The sequence below is a fragment of the Tauraco erythrolophus genome, chromosome Z (assembly GCF_009769465.1).
Source record: "Tauraco erythrolophus isolate bTauEry1 chromosome Z, bTauEry1.pri, whole genome shotgun sequence".
In the NCBI taxonomy this organism is placed as follows: domain Eukaryota; kingdom Metazoa; phylum Chordata; class Aves; order Musophagiformes; family Musophagidae; genus Tauraco; species Tauraco erythrolophus.
The window spans coordinates 83,520,746-83,538,821 of NC_141496.1; the positions used below are offsets into that span (position 1 = coordinate 83,520,746).

The 18,076-nt window shown below is 36.0% G+C and overlaps 1 protein-coding gene across 1 annotated transcript in view; it reads right to left on the reverse strand.

Annotated features, from left to right (window-relative positions):
• ALDH1A1 (aldehyde dehydrogenase 1 family member A1) overlaps positions 1–8,571 on the reverse strand; it is a 54,676-nt gene extending 46,105 nt beyond the window's left edge. The window contains exons 1-2 of the mRNA XM_009982365.2: positions 8,469–8,571; positions 2,057–2,084 (exon numbers count right to left, since the gene is read on the reverse strand). Coding sequence (XP_009980667.2) covers positions 2,057–2,084; positions 8,469–8,571 — 131 coding nt within the window. The remainder of the gene's footprint in view (positions 1–2,056; positions 2,085–8,468) is intronic.
• Positions 8,572–18,076: the final 9,505 nt, after the last annotated feature.

Below are 18,076 nucleotides of genomic sequence, written 5' to 3' on the forward strand. Positions count from 1 at the left end.
GTAGGAATATGAGTTATTAGAAGTAAAAAATAACTTGGCAAAGTTATTCATCATACAGCATTTCCAAATTAACAGTGACACTCAAGTATTTTCCTTGTATTGTAATGCCAATAGAAGATTTTGGTGGGTTTCCAACTCCTCTATTTCCCAACTGTTTAGTTTAACTTAAACAAACAAACAAACGACTAACACAAAGCAAAACGCCTCTTTGTTTGCAAATTTCAGAGAGGTTTCTGTGGATGCTGTCAGAGGTTGCTGTTTCTAATGAAAAGTGGACTTTAACCAGACTGTAGATTTGTGCGTACATGTGCTCTGGGGGATTGGGACTCAGAATCCACATCCCAATATAGAATAAAACTTTTGCAGCACATTATGAACAGTCTCTTGTTTTCCTGTTGGTAGAATCTACTCTCCTTTTAAGGTAATTAGTAAGATTGACATCGTCCCCTGTTCTGTATCTTATATCTCATTTTCCAGTTTAGATGTAGTGAGTTGACCACATTAGCTTGTCATTTGTAATTCCCATTTTTCTCTACTTTGTCATGTTTATAATCCAATTCTCATGTGTTTGGTAACAGAAGTATTGTACTAGTGTAAATATGCTACTCATTAGCATCACTGGTGAGAATTAACAGCTAAAACACTTGACTATGATTTTTGAAAGATGATGTGATTAGTCTAGCTTCCACTGATTGCTGTCAAGAGTTTTCCCATTGTATTGCAAAAGAATAGTTTTAAGTCTTGTGTACCATTTAATTAAATAATTACATTTAAAAAGGAAAATGTGTTGTGACAAATTTGATGTATATTAGTCACTTCTGTAAGATCTTTTAAACTCAGAATCGAAAAAAGGTGATAACATCCTAGTACAAGAAATCAGATAAATAACATACACTCTTGGAACTAATTTCCTGCTTTGTTACAAAAACATGTTAGCCAGTAGATTTACAAATGCAAACCCATTAACAGTAAATCTTGGAAGGAGCCAAGCTTACAGTGAAAACCACATCGCTGCATGTGGTGCGTGACGTTATTTACTTTTCATCTAAAATTGGAAATATGTTTTGTGGATGTGTTACATGTGTGTATGTTTGTATATACATGTAGATTATTGCAGATACTGATTTTATGGGAACGATTCAGTAAAATATGTTTCACGCCCCTTCTAAGAAGAAAACTAGAAAAGAAAAAAAAAATCCTTTCTCTAAGGACCCAGAATGTTTGACCTGGGAACAGTGTAGTCTAATATAATGTACCAGTACTTAACTAATTTATTGTAATTCTAAGAACAAAAATGGCTACAAATACTTTCAGACTTTTACACAATTTCTAAGAAAACAGGAGCAACAAAATCATTTCTCTCGCTCTCTATTTTTTTTGTGTGTGTGGGGTGTGTTCTGCTCTTCTTTCCATAAACACATTGAACAGTGAAAGCATCTTTCAGTCTCACACTGCTTTTCGTCTTGTCTGATTTCCCGCAACTTTAGGCTAATGGTCCATAGCTTGCTCTGATAATCAGCGCATCCAGGCCACTGGTAATCTGTACAATTAAGATTGCAAATAAACCCCTTCTTGGAACATCGTTTGTGTGTAACATCATCTGGCCGCTGTTGCCAAAGGGTCCCAAGGAAGGAAACAAATTCAGACCTTCAAAACAAATCTGAGGAGTTTAATATCTTTTTGAAGTTTTAAAATAGAATTAGGTGCATTTTGATTTGAATGCTCCATTTATTAGATAGCAGAGTATTTAAAAAAACTTCTTGGTTCTGTCACTTTGTGTGAGGAAGAATGAGAGAGCTGACGACATCAAGATTTCTTATTCTCAAGAAAAATCAGTATATGTCTATAACATTTTAGTGCATTTTTCAACATCCCACTGGGGCTTGTTGAGTACATACACTCTAACATATTGCTTTGATAGTAAGAATGTTAAGTTTTATGCATGACAATTATGCTTACGCTAAGCTCTCAAAAAAATGCTATCAATTATATATCATCTGAATGATAACCCAAAGTTGTATTCTGGGACGGTGATAATAAAACTGAAGAAATAAACTGAAATTTACCTGGATGATCAGCAGATTCTGGAGAAAGCAGAGAGGCAAAAATGAGTCAAAGGTAGGAGACAGAGGTTGAAGATAGGGTTACTATTTATTCCTTAATATATTTCCCTGGAAAGCAAGTTGCATATAGCTAAAGTTATAAATTCGGCTTGAAAAATTAAAATACTGCTACTCTTTCTTGTTTAGTTAGCCTGCCAAACTCCACTGACACAGAAGTTTTGCAGACCATGGGAGACAGTATTTAGTTTTTCACTACCGTCATAAATTCAAAGTTGTTTTGCTGAGGCTAAGGTTTGCATAAAACTACTCCATTCTTATCATTGCCAAGAAAGATTTACAATTTCAGCTCAAAACTAAGTAAAATTCTGATGTCATCTCAAAGTTTCACCTTGAATCTTGTATTCATTTAGCAGAGGCAAAGATGAAAACTTTCACCAAAACAGAAGGTAGAAAAGGAGATAGATTGAAGGGAGAAGCAGTGGCGAAAGGACAGATTATCAAACTAAATACAAGTTAAAACTTAGAACATTAAAGAAGATAAAGAAAGGTTTGATGAGATGAAAACTTAGCTACTGTGAGCTAAGATATGCTTTAGAATGAAAGAGAACTGTATACATTAAACTATTTTAAAAAGCTGTGAAAGTGCAAGCAAATTTATTAGAAAAGACCTCAATAGGAAATTTTGGGTTCTTAGTTCGCACTCCAAGTATTTTCCCATCATAGGTTAATGAAGGCAAAATCCTCCTTTTACCATTTCAGTGAGAGCACAGCAGACAATTCATGTTCTTTTTCAGTGCGAAAGCATCCATACCTCTGTGATGTGCCTTTTGAAGAGAAATATTCCCAAAGCCACTGTAAAATTTCTCAGTTGTGGGGACCTGGGGCTCAAACCGCAGCAAATGCATTTTTAAAACCAGTTTTCTTCCATCTTACTCTAACAAATTAATCACTGTGGTTGGTGCCAAATAGGGGCCCTTGATCTTCTTTCTAACACTGAAACTTCTCACTTTCTCATTCATGGCCATTTAATAAATTTGCTTTTCCTCTGCCGTGTTTTAAATCACTACACTACACTACACTACACTACACTAAGAGTAGTCTAAGCTGGCAACTAGAATATGCTATACACTAGAATAGGTTTTGTTTTGTTCTCTCACAAGCAACTCTGTGCGCTGATGGAAGTGCATTATCAGGATGGAGTCTACTGTCTGTTAATCCTTACACTTTGTGGTCTGTTTTTGACCAGATTACCTTCTTTTTTTTCAATCTTTCATCAATTCCAGCTCTTTCAGCCATCAGTTTGTCAGCAAAATCCATGTAGTTGATTTCTTGTCAGAAATCAAAAGAAAAAATAATAAAAACAATACTTGTAATGATTGTGTAGCACCTGTGCAATACCTGTCTAATATCTTCCCAGCATTGGAAGTTCTTAGAAACAGAAACCTATCTGTTCATTCATTTGTTTGTAAAGTGTCCTGCATTGCCAAGGACATTCAGTTAATAGTCAAAGAGAATACTGTTGTATTACTGCAAAGAGCAGAAAAAAATCTATTTCCACTCAGAATCATTCTTAGAAAAACTATGGAATACCTCTTCTCTGAAAAGAAATTATGTGAGATTCAAGTACTCTAATAAGATTCAAGTACTGTAATTTGCAATGAAGAAGAACAATCATTAGATGAGAGCAAGTTCAGCTATCTAGAAAAGCCATGCAAGTTCATAATAAGTCAAAGGAGATTATTAAGATGTCACTTAGTATGTAAGTAAATTTATCAATACATTTAGTGTTCGGTTCAGAAATGTTCAGTGTTTGGAGAACTGCATTTTCAGTTCACCTCATACAATCGAAAATATTTAATCAGAGACAACAGTTTTTGTATGGAAGGATAATCTACCTAGGAAGCTCTGAAAGACAAACCGCATGAGTTATTTTGACAATACTAGTCTCATGATTCTTTTTTGCCATGTCTTCTCTTTGTGACATCATGTAAAAAGAAGTAATACAAACATTTTATTAGTGGCTTGTCTGGTTTTAGTGTAGCTACAGCTGTACAACTAATGCATTTAAATATGTCAACAGTAAATCTACTAGTTTTTGTGGAGTTTTTTACCAGAGTAGAGGAATAGCTATCCGGCCCTGCTACCTCTGTGGGAACTGCAAGAGTGAACTTAAAAGAAATAAAGTTTTGACAAGGCATTTCAAATCTTTTCCCTTTCTGTGCTATCCAATCCCTGATTTTGTTATGAACTGAAGTGTAGAATTAGTTAAATAACATACAATGACAAGATATTCTTAAGGTTATGTATTTTTTCACAACATTTCATTGTTCACTTTATACAAAGACTAGACCACAAAGAATATTTCTTAAAATAACTTGTGGCAATTTGTTTTGGAAAAAGCTTTAAAATTCCAAACACATGAGGATGTCAGGACTTCATAAATATCTCCAAATAAAAATTCTCTGAGTTATTTTTCATTTTCCCCTAGACTTGACGACAAAATAAGAAAAGCTGTTTGCTTTGATCTAAAAAGATAGAACTTCTTAAGGCTCTGATCTTTCTTTACTAGTTTTAGAATAATTATTAATGCTAATAGAAGTTAGAAAACAAGACAAATTAAAATCATTTACTCAAATTCAGGCTTAAGCAATTTACTAAAAAGCAGAAAAAGATACTAACCTGAGTATTATGTAAAGATTTTCTGTCAAATAGGTTTGTGCCTGTAGCTGGGCAGTCAATATGGAAAATTCAGCATGAATACTAATAGTAGAAAATGCTTTGCCTGATGGTGAGCATTTGCAGAAGCAGGGATTCTATATAATACCATGCAGTGGATTAAAAAGGGAGTGTTTTTGAAAAGGGGTTGATCAGACTTCGAAAAAGGAAGATATTTTGAATAGGTGACTGCATTACAGTAAGAATCTGTCTGCTTTTTGTCCTAATAATTTCAGGTATCTCTCTCCATAATTAAAACATAAAAGCATTGAAGTATCTCTGGATAAAGGATGAAAACATTTTCTTTATAGATTTTTTTGGTGCTGTATGAAGATGAAAAAAGAAAATACTCTCACTTGAGACAGAGACACCACCCAAAATCTTAATGAGAATTTTTATCTGGATGCCTCTATTTTTTTTTTTCAGTTAAAAGACAGAAAAAGAAGAAAAAAAACAAAATAATAACCAAACCTTCCACACCCCAACAGTAAGCAAACATCATTTAACAGTTAAAATAATCACATTTTATTGCATCACATTTAAAACTACAGATACGTCAGCTACATTATTCCTTGAAATAAGGGTTTCAAAAAACAAGACATCTTTCAGAAGGCAGGACAATGCCATGTGTCAGTGAGAGTAAGCTATTTACAGTGGAAGGGTCTATGCATCTTGATGTTGTCGTCAAGAGCAGTTTCCTCACCTAAAGGTGTAAATGGTTCCTGTGTCTGCTGGGACCTCGCAGTACTTTCTCAATGTTTTCCATTAGTTAGGGGAGGCCATGCATATTCTCAGCTCTGCTGTTCTCACCCAGGTATCGAAAATACTCTGCTCAAATCTAAATCCCAGGAAGAATGTTCCTTATTTAAAAGTATAGAGTTACTGGTTTATGAAAAAATATTAGATTTATAACATTTATATGGGGCCTCATTGTCCAATATGTAATACTTTTTTAGCATCAGTCCAACGAAGCAAATGCATTTAAAAGTACAGCTCTAACTGATCTCTGAATTTCTTGCCAAAGGCATGAATAAGCAGGATGGAATATACCGCAGGGGCATACCCCAGAATTGTACCATATTTCTTTATACAACACATTAAAGCTTATTAGTCACCAAAATTTTCTGCTGAACCTCTGGCTTCTGAGGAAATTAGCAATGTGATTAACATTTTGGATGTTCCTGAGGAGCATGTAAGAGGACTCTCTTTGGTCGTAGTTAATATTGTCCTATATTTAGCCTAAACAAATTCTTTGAGATCATGAATTATACTGCTACAGCTTGAACACTGTGAACTGTATTGCCCTTATGCTTTCAATATCTCTTTTCTGTTTTCCTGGATATCTTTGTCTACATAGCAGTATTAGTTTTTATGCATTTTTTAGCAATCTGTCTAAACATACCAGCAATGCATTTTTAAATGCCTCTTAGTCTGAGTTTTATTTCTGAGGTGAATTTTAGCATTACATCAAATCAAAAAATACCATTGTTTCAAGTGTCAAAATATCATTGCTTCATCCTATGTTTATGTCTATCTTTCTGAATCTACCTCCATAAGCCTCAAGAATAAGGCAAAATAAACTGCAAAACAAACATAAACATTTATAACGCCTGATAAACTGTAATCACATCAAAGTTATTTACAGCAGTTTTTAATACAAAAGTTATTAATTCACTTGAAGCAGTGTTTCTTAAATGATAAATTCTAAAAGTATTGGCTTTATGCTTTTGTAATATTTCGCGTTAGACGACCACACGAATGAATAGCTACGTGCCACTAACTCCTGCAGGGCACAGTCACCCCTGCATTACCTGTGCGTTTCAAAAGTTACTTTGCTCTTGGTTAAATAGCTATTTATTGTCTGATCCTGCGTTCTGCAGCTTTGACAAAGTCCCATACTCACTATGGCTGAAACCGAGCTTGGTGTGGAAACGCTGTCCAGACTAGATTTCATAGATAGCAGCGAATCGAAAACACTCAGGACTGTGGATTCCTCTCTGCATTACATAACAATCTTCTAGCCCCGCTCGTTACAAACACTTGCCCTAGTTTACTATGTACTAAAGTGGATCTTCTCAGACCACAACACTGTCTTTCTCCTACTCTTGCCATGCCTGTATATATGCTGACGGAAGGCAGAGGTTGTGTGTACATTGCACTGAAAAGTGTGCTGTTTTAGGCATGGAGCATTTTCAGGGGCTTGCATATCAGTTTCACATGGGGAAAGCAACAAGGAATGACAGATATGGTTCTAATCTGCTGCATGTGACACGATAAATATGTTTACTCTTGTAAAATCACCAGTTTGATGAACGACGCTACTATATGTGTGATGGAATGGCAATTATTTTCTGCCTTTCTAAAGGTATGCACTTTCTAGCTATCTGTTGGGTAGATGTTAGACTGATTTAATTTTACTGATTTTCCCTATTATTTTACTTTCTGACTAAATAATATATTTTTGTGTGAGTTCATGTGTTTTATAGCTTCCTGAATATACCTCAGCATTCATGTAGAACTGGAATTGATATAACCTCAGATGTCAAAATTGCATAAAATTATTAATGTCATTTAGTGTATAGATTTATAATGCCCTGGATTTTTATTAAATCACATGTTTATACCTTTTTCTTATGCAACTCTCACATTATAATCTATAACTCTCATAGAAAGAAAAAGATTGGGTAAATTAAACAGTCTTAGTTATCAATATTGAAACAGGTGTTACTGTAAGTTCTTTTAATTCCATGGAAAAAGAAAAGTATTTTTCATTTGTAGTGTAAAATAGAACAACAACCATCACTGCATTTTTGCATTACTATACAAAACAAAGCTGAAATGGAGGACCATTATTTTTTCCTCTATGGATACAGTTTCACATAATTGTACCAATATTTGAGGAAATAAGTAATCAATATGTTAACCATAAACTGTAAAGCCCCCCTAAACTCAGTGCAACATCTCCTTATTTGGAATCATGTTGATTCCATCCAGATAGATATTCCCTCACACACCCCCAAAAGAAACTGCCAAGGATGTCTTTTTGAGGGGATATTATCTTCTCCAATGCTTTAACATTCTTGTATGTTCTGATAATCAAGCTTGTATTTTTCTATTTTATCTATTTTTACACATTCCTTTTGTGCCCCATTAGGCTGATGCTTTCTGTCATAAAGAGAAAGTTTTGGCAAAAAAGAAATTAATTTTTCTTAACATATACAATGACATTTTGATTGCAGTATTTTCAAAGTCTCTCTTCCTTTTTTTTTTTTTAAAATAGATTTTCCATTCTGCTTCCTGGATATCAGATTTGAAAAAAAAAAACCACTGGAATTCTTTTAATTTCAAAGTATATTTGCATTAGCATTGCTAATTAATGGATGATTTTTTTTTACTAATTACTGGCACACATTTATATATGTATAAACACATACAAAATTAGTAATTTAGTGTAATCATTGATGTAATTTTGGCTGTTGATAGTCCATGAATCTTACACAACTCTCTTTGAAGGCTTAAACTTTATGTATTTACCTATACCTATATAAACACGCAAACACACAGAAACATATGTATGTTTTACACAAGCATGTATTTTTGTATTAGTTGCACAGCTATACCTGTCTTTCTTGAGCATGCATATCATCCAAGCAGTACCGTATGTAGTCAATCAAAAATGCAAGGTCTTACCTTTGCAGTCAGGGCTTGGTTTCTCAAATCTGTTATATTTCACTTCCACAGCACACTCTGCCCTAAGGTCTGTGATCAGCACTACAGTCAGAGCACCAGGCATCACCTCTATATATACACAATTCAGTAACAGCAACAAGTGAATGCTTAGATTCTTACTTCAGTTCCACATTTCTCGAGTGATGTTACTCACAGAAAGAGATCTTTCAAGCAAACACTTAATCTGCATTGAATTGGGAGCGATCTTGATGATACACTTGGGGAAAAAAAAGGAGCTTATTGTACAACACAGCAGATGAAAATACCCGCAGCCATTGCACGTACCACTCATTCTGTTAACCATGTAATATACATTGTCATTTTGACGTGTAGACTATTTCTCTTCCTCTATCACCTCCATGTCAATCCAATTCACTTATTCTTGCCAATGATGAAATGGAAAAAAAAAAAAAAAAAGAAGAAAAAGAAACACGGAAAGATTGTTATCCTAGATCTGCATTTGCGGAACATTTTAAAGCCAGTTAGATTAACCATTGAGAAGATGTTAGTCTAGATAAGAGAATCCCCACTGGTTTTCTGTCTCCCTTAGACAATGAAATCACATAGTTGTGTCTGTGCCTCTCTGTTTTGGATTGTTCTATTTTAACACATAACAGATTGAGGGCTGCCTACTATTCCTAATTAACTCAAGTTAAACTAATGAGAGAGAGAGGGTGGAGGGAGTGCCAAAAGGAGAAAAGAGATCATGAGTTGGAAGAGATTGAATTACAACTTAAAGGGGATGGAGAAAGGAAAAGAAAAAGGAGGGAGGGGGAGGAGATGCAGATACATTTAGGCTGAAAAGTAGGGGAGAAGAAGGGCTTGAGATTTGCTTTTCATTTCCAAGAAAAGGCAAAGATGTCTTGCAAAACCACCAAAGAAATACAAGCAACCCAACATTGTACTGAAATCAAGTTTTTGTTTCTTCTTAGAAATACTTCAGCACCCACTGGAGAACAGCTCAGATTCCAAAATCCAACTATCGCTCTTCTATCAACAGCTTTCTCCAGCATGTACCCACAATTTATTGATGTAGTTATTTTGTCAAGAAAATACCATGTAAACTACTCATGGAAGAAAGTGGTCTGATCTTTCTAAGTCTCACAAAACGTTCTAGGGAAATGTCAGGTTTTGTTGCACTGTACCAAACAAATTTAAATGTGTTTTTCCTTATGTTAGGAGTTAGAAATAGACATACATGCCCAAAGAGGAAGGTAGAACCGAATGCAAAAAAAAAGTGTTCTTTTCTCAGCTACAAATAGAGTACTTCCTAGATTTCATGTTCATGCACAAGAGGTTTTCACTCTTCACTTTTACTGTTATAAATTATTTTCTATGTAGACAACTTTACGTAGAACACATATACAATGCATTATTTGATAGACCTTCTTTGGAAGGTTTCCAGTGTAAAAACACAAATCTGAATCTCTAGTGATCTCAAATAAATTCAGTACTGTCCTGATTCTTCTCTCACACTGCTGTTACCAGCAGTTTAGTTGTTGGACTTGGTAGCACAACCTATAGCAAAATCACAGTGACCAACTTCAATGTAGAACAGGTATGAAATTAAAATAGAGTTTCAGGTGTGCACATGCTGTGCATAACATCATGTTTAGAGGGGTACCTTTTTGCTCCAGCCTCAGGAGAAGACTGTGACCAACAATCCCATGTTTCTGTGCCTAGGGTCTCCTCTCTGCACACGCAGAGATGGGGATGAGAGGCTGCTGGAGGCGGAGGGGACAATGGGAGTGAATTTGCTGTGGTCAAAGCTGAAGCTTGCTGGAATTAAGACATTCAACATGTCTTCATTCCAGATTCAGGCTGGGCAGGAGGAAAGAGGGGTGACAGGAGCTAGGGCAGCAGCAGGATACACGGAGGTGAAGGAGAGAGCTGGTGATGGCAGGGAGGAGTCACGACCAGCTCTCATGAGCAGCAAACAGCCGACTGCAGTCGTTTCGCTTAACGAGGCCGGCCCGTCGCCAGGCGCCGTGCGGAGGAAATGAAGCGGTGGGCTGCAGCAGGGCAAAGGAGGCGCCGCGTCCTGACAAGCCGAGGTGTGACCCGACGAATCCTAACCGCCCCGGACATCTTCGGGAGAGCGCAGGCGGGACGGCGGGAGAGCGGGGTGCCGGGAGGCGCCCTGGGCTCCAGACCAGGGGAGAAGGACCTGGGGAGGGCGGTGGGAAAAGGGGCCCCACAGCACCTTGCTTCAGACTGAGCACACAGGTGACTCGTGATACGAGCTTGGCCAGTGGGCACAGAACCTCACAACAAGGTTTTCTTTGATTTTGTTTTAATTTTTCCAAGGAATATTTTCACATGTGCACTTCACATAGGGAAAAATAACTTAAAAAATTCTCACGTTTCATCTCCTTAACAACCGATGTTGTTGGAGTTTTTTTGCAGGGAGGGGTGAAGGTGCTTTATGAGAGGGATGTAAACATTAGCTCTCAAAATGCATCTGAATGTGACATAGCCGAATGAATAAACAGCCTCACTCATGGGCTCGAAGCGTATGAGCTTCTTTCCAATCCCAAAGTGACTTTAGGCATTCAAAGACATTAGAATGAAGCACTGACAAACAGATATGGCTGCAATAGATCATAAGATGAACATGCTGTTGACTGTGTGTTTCTACAGTTACGGGAATATTCATGTGAACACGTGTATATCCAGGTCCACATAGGCCAGAGAATTTACATACAAATGCACCTTGTTGGAAAACTTTTAGGAGAAGCTGTTGAAGTACACTTATAGATGTTCTATTTTAATCTGTGCCTAAGACTAGCTGTTTGAAAAAGTGAAGAAAAAAGGAAAATGTGAATTGCAATTTAAAAATATAAAGTAATGGAAGGAATATTCTGGTTACCATAAAACAGTTCTCCCCATGGAAACTACAAACCAACTGCTACTAGGGTTTAGAAGGAAGCAAAGACAGACCTGGAGGAATACACATGTGGCTATAAGGCAGCTGTGTTTTGCACCCCCTGATACTATAATTTCCTAAAAAAGGAAATAATAAGATAAAATGATTATTGAAAAGGAAAAAAAAAAGTATATATACTACAGTTCATTGCCCTTACTAATACAAAACCAGTGGAATATACTTTTGTTCTGATTAGGGTAGATTTGACTTTCTTATTATAGTGATGTTTCAAAAATACATGGGTGAGTTGTAATAATGGGTAGGTTTAGGCTGCTGCGTTTCACTGTGCAAATCTCACGCTAGGGATTAGTATTTTACAGAAGCCATTTTATGGTTAACATACAGCGCTGCATGGAGTCAAAGACAGTCAACTGGCTGCAAGATGACAAAAGGCAACAGTTTTATTACTTTTATACTTGATTATCTAGAACATAACATGTCTGTCCTTGTGCCAACATTCTTTCACTTTGCACTAGAAAACACAGAAGTTAAAAATCCGTGGTTCCCAATAGTTATTAAGAACATAACTGAGATTTTTAAAGAAAAAAAAAAAGAACAGTTAGTGTCTGGTTTTTCCAGTTTTAACCGACCTTATTGTATTGCACCTGTGTGCACAAATAAGTGAGAAAGATCAAATTTACAAAGTTGTGAAATAACTTATCTTACTGAATTGAGTCTTCTACAGTATATTATCACTTTTTCCTTTATCAAGAAGACTTTTACGCACATTCATAAATCCAGATGAATATCGTATGTCACCTGAAGAATTGTATTCATGAGAAAACAGGCAAAAAAGAGAAAAGTGATGAGAATTTGACTGAAGTCCCAACACAAATAGACAAAACTCTGTAGAGAAATGACATTACACCTGTTACATAAACACATTACATTATACATTTACACAAAAGTAATGCAGACAGTCCTGTCTCACGAGAATAGACTGTTCTTTGACTAAGTGAAGCTGTAACAGACGACTCTGACCATGGGTATACTGGCACAAAAGGCTGACAGAAATGTATGTTTACAACTGCTGTGAGACTTTGGTAACTAGAGTGCCACAGAATTTGGTGAGCGTTTGATCTCTCCAGCTCTCAGGAAGGCTGTATGGGTGGTATCTTCTCGGTCAAGGTCAGAGAGGACAGAGGATTGAGGCTGTAAGGAAAGGATACAGCCCCAGTTTGCACCTTCTGCCAGCCTGCTCGCTGGAATAACTTGCTCAAATGAGGGTTAGATTAGTCTGTCCTTTTCAAAATTGGCACATTAAAGAGAATGATTGCAGAAAAATAAAAATCAACTATTTGGAGAACAAAAGATTTTCCAAAATATACAGAAACAAAACCCAAATATCATCTTACACAAAGTCATTTCATGTCGGAAGAGGAAAAATTAAAAAAAAAAAGGAAAAAATGTGCACTTTGGTGTTCTCCTGATGTAGAAAAAAAAGGAAAGGCTTATATCACATAGTGTAAATAACAAGAAACTGCATTCAGTTTACTTGTATGTGTTGGAATCACATTTACCTGTAGCAGTCCTTCATTACAGTATGAATTCCATTGAATAATAAAGAATTACTCGTTCTTCCCCTTTATATCAAAGCTCTTTAATTTGTGTAATTATCTTCAAGTTATTCAAACAAAATTCGTGTTTTAAGAAGAAGGATGCAAAGTCAAGCCATTAATCATGTTTTCTGCATAATACATGTCATAGACTTGGGCAAACCACTTCAGAATTGTTGCTTTATGAAACTTAGGAGTTTCCTAGTGCTCTTCATGTGAGAAGGAATGAATTGCCATACTCATGGGAAGGATGCTTTTGAGCCAGTCATCCAGACAGCCAACACACTAAGAGCAGACCCAAGGGAACAGGTAGGTATAAGACACTCTCCCAAACTTGAAAACAATCCCATCTGAGCATCCTGATGAATTTTTGTCACCAAGCTTGTCAAGCACAGGCATTAGTTCCCAGACAGGTGTGAAGTCACCAGGGCATCAGCCATGTTAGTAGCCACTTCTAGCATTCTATACATCCTGCGTAAATTACACCAGCACTTGTCTGTACTATGAGTACCCTACCCACTCATACATGCATGAGTTACCAGAATGCTGCAGCATTTGGCAACCCATTCCCAGGTTTTACGTCTGTTCATTGCATGTAAGCTCTTTCTATATCTTTCTTTTTCTAGCCTTGAAGCATGGAAAGCGCTAAAATAGTTACCAGCACTCAATGTAGACTTATGCCTGAAGCTAGTGTCATACAGCTTTACATCAGCACAACTCAATGAGTTTAGTTACATTACTGTTAAATTACCCCAGCAATGGAACAAGGTCAGGCCTTTATAACAAGAGGTGATTTACATTTTAGGAATGTTTTTTTTTGCTATTTGAATTGCACATGTTTTGACAGTTTGCAAATATTTTAACACCTTTTGTGTCTCCACTAGTTATAGTGTGGATTCCTGAGAAACATAAATGTGGTATAATATTATGCTCACAAAAGCTAAATACCTTCCAGTAGATGGTAATGCACTCTGCAGAAGGGGAGGAACATGTTACCATATGGAGAAATTGTCATATTATTCATCACCTTTTGACTCGATCATTTGCAGATCAGTGGAGGATGAAGGACTGTTTGGCACTTGCCCTTCAATTTCTGTCTTCATTTTGCTGTAAAATGGACTAACAGTCACCAAGTCAAGCTTGGAGCTTAGAGACTTCAAACAAGTCCTCTAAATGATGTCTGGCATGACTGAATCTGCAAGTGTGTCATATATTATGGGTTTACTTCAGGCATATCTATGTCCACGGCAGTGAAAAAATGTGTATAATTTTGGATGAGATGCAACAATTGTGTAATACAGTAAACTATTGTTATTAAAATATTTTCAGGACAAAACAGCTTCTTGAAGTGAACTACATGTCAGTTGCACCTCAGTGATAAAATACAAATTTTATCACATGTATGCAGCATAAAAAGTACAGTTCAGTTCAACTTGACACATACTGGAAAGTAAGGTAAGCAGCAAATATCTGCCACCCTAAAGGACGCTCATCTAGCTGAGAAATAATACAAACATTTAGCACATGCTTTATGTTAACTGGAAGTCAGCTTTTCATTAAGAGAGGAAAAAAAGTTTAAATGTTCAATTTTCTAGGCACAACACTGCTAAATTTGTTGCCAAGCAACAAATCTCTAGCTCCAAAACTCATAGTCATGTTTCTGTAAAAAAGTTCAACTAGAAAAGTGTCCCTTAAAACAAAAGTAATGGAAGTGTCTTTGCCAGTTGCTGGAAAATTAGTACAGCAGACAATTTTATGGGAGATGCTTTAGCCATTGTGCTACTTTTTTCAATGTGTGCCTTTGGAGCTGAAAGAATAGCACCAGAGCAGTCTGAGTTTTATGAAGCATCAGATACTGAAGGAGTAGAGCATGTAGCCCCTGGAGCGCAGCGCTGTTCAGAGTGCAGCCCTATGTGAGCCGACAGGTTGGCTCTGAAGCGGGTCATTCACTGGAACCCCTAGAATGGGACAATCAGAATTGCTCAGGGCAGGTGGGATCTGCCTGTCCATCTGCCTGGAAGTGTTTGTGTTATTCACTGTCTTGAAGTACTGTATTGGGGTTTGTTGTTTCTGACTCTTTTACTGTTAAGGAAAAAGGAGTTAGCAGTGAGGGGATCTGTTTGCACCTTGTCATGGTGAGCTTGATTGAATTGGAGCTGACCTAGCTGTGAAAGGAGTCTGTCACGTGAAGACTTATCTTTTATTTCGTCATGCAGAGGAACCCTGATATTTTTCAAGGCTGCCTTTTTAATTCTTGCTATCTTTGAAGACATCTGTGTATCTGAATAAAAAAAAACTCTTCTGTTGCTGTTTTCTTCTGTGGACAACTACCTGTAATAAACCCGAAGAAGAGTTTTCAATGGACAAAGAGATTTAACTGGCTCTTTATTCATTCTTTAGGGTGCGTTTTCATTAACTTTATAAAGTCTCATGTTTCACTGGGTTTTAGACTTTTCCAAAGACAGCTGATTTATTAGAAAAGCAATACGACTGAGTATGACTCTTCAAATCAGCTATTCTCTGTATTGAAAGAACTTCTGCATTGAAAGAAGTTTTGCTTCTCCTAAGGGACATGTGGACTGAATTAATATTGCCTGAGTCCCAAAGATTTTTTAAGATTGTGTACTCAGCAGATATACATTGCTCTCTGGCATTTTAACAACTTGTTCTTCATAATTAAATATCATTCTCAAAAGTACTATAGAGATTCCATGGTTTTGTTTCATTAATGATTGAGGTATCAACAGCAGACTTCTGGTATACACATGACTAATCCTCAGTACTTCTTATAATATGTTTTCTTTCAAACAACTTTAATAAACTCCTTCATAACTAGATTAATGAATTGTTAATTGTTAAATGAATTATCTTGAAGCCTATCTTTAATATAAATGCATGTATTCCTGAAAACCTGATAAATGAATACAATGTCTACTATAAACATTGCATAACAGACTACTACAAAATGTTTAGTAAAAGTTCAAGTCTTTTGCTTCTTACCCACTCACTATTTCCATTGATAAAAATTTGTTGAATTCAAGACTTAACTTTGATGGCTGAATTCCCTCAAATCTACTCAAGTTACTTGAAAGATTGCAGTAGTTTTATATTGCAAATTCATTACTGTTCATAGTGTACTTTGATCATTTGAAATTCTGTGCACATGATTAGGATTTGTCAGGACAGCATTTGTAACAATCTGTCTTGGAATAAAGGAAAACAAAGTAATTTAGGGCTCAGTTCTCATTTAATTTACATCTGTGCTTAGCAAATCCAGACTAACAGTGGAATCATTTCAATTTATAGCATATGTAATCAGTATAAGTCCTGGGCTTTGTGGTAGCGAAAGCAGATGTCGTTGGATTTTCATGCTACATTATCAAAAGCGTTTTGGTCAGATTACCAGACATTAATAATTAGTTAGTTATTTTATAGTTATATGAGAAATTTCTTGCAGTTTAGGTTTCTGTTAATGGCTATTGGTACCACTTTTCGGATGGTATCTGAAGTGACACCTCAATGCAACAGATATAATCACCATTTATTTTACAAAGGTCTACGCTCAGTAGTTGAAACTGCTTTTCTTCTGGAATTACATCTACCTTCCTTAAAATCCTTCTATCTTCCAACTTCAGATATTATTATTTTCATTAACACTCCAGATATTCTAACAGTAAGTTGAGTAAAGAAAGCTTAGCAATTATTCCTCATTATCTTTTACTGTCTCCAATAGAAAACAAAAGACAGTGAGAGTGTTTTTACTTATTTTACTATCGCCCCACTGTAGTGTTCTAGTTGGGTCTTATGTAGATGTAAATAATCAAAGTGGGAAAAAGAACTAGTATCAAAATGTGGGAAACTTACATGCGTTAAGTTCTGAACTACCATATTTACCAAACAAAAAAGCCAGACTTCAGTCACAAATGTGCTATTAGTGCTGTTACAGACACAGCAAAGACTGATTAGCCGGTGTGTGCAGCTCTGGTATTGGTAGCTGACCAAAGAGTTTTCAAATTGTCACTAAGCATTAAAAAATAAAATCAAAATAGTAAAGAAAGAAAACCTTATAGTTGTTTTAGAACTGTTAATCTGAAATAGAAATAAAAACCATGGCAAAGTAGAAATTAACTATAGATTATCAAATCACTTAGAATTTATGCAACTTGACCAGAGACAATTTCCTCTTTTCTACATCCAATAGCAGGACTGAGAGGTCAGTTTGCAGTTTTGTAGAATACGATTCAGAATGAAGACCTATTGCACAAAGATTAAGAATGCTTGACTTACTATAGGGCTTAATATTGTACATAAAAATTGAACTGTTCCAATTTCTGTACAGTAAATATTACCTTCTTTAACTAGTGAGAAACTGGGGAAGGTTTGACAAGAGTTGGCCAGTGTTTAATTGGAAAGATTAATTTTGTATTTAAATGTAGTAAAACATTAACAAAACCACCTATTTTAACTGATTTTACTTGCTTGTTTTTCTGCTCAAGCTGTTCAAGAGAAGTTGAGGTTAGTTCCTAGAAAGCATATTTTAATTCAGGTTTAAATAGATCCTAAAATTATTTACCACTTTAATGAGGAGCTTACACCATCAAAGTTCTGTTTTCTTCTTTCTTCCCACTGTAACACTCACATCTAATAAGCAATGCCAGGGTGTAACTGCTTCGTCAGTGTCAAGCAAAGTGAAGGTTGTTTGAACTCAGGCTACTATACTTTTTATTGCTCTTAATGTAGATTATTGCTTAACTTTTTAAAAAACCATTCTCTACTCAACATGGAAAATTACAGTTAAATGAAAAAACTAATATCTGTCATCAAACGTAATAAAAAATAAATTACAAAATGGGGCTTAAAAGTTATAGCTGTTTTTGCTGTTTACTGTTTTCCCAGTATGAAGTGCTCCTACCATGCCTTACTCTACAGCTTGCAGCAATACTTCTGAATGTTATTGGATCTGGGAATACGCTAGCACAGAAAGAGAGGAAAGGGTACTGTCCCGTCATCAGCAAAAGTTTCTACACAACTCGTTCATTAGAGCAGCATACCTCTTGTATTTGTTTAAAACTGCAGCTTTTTCATCA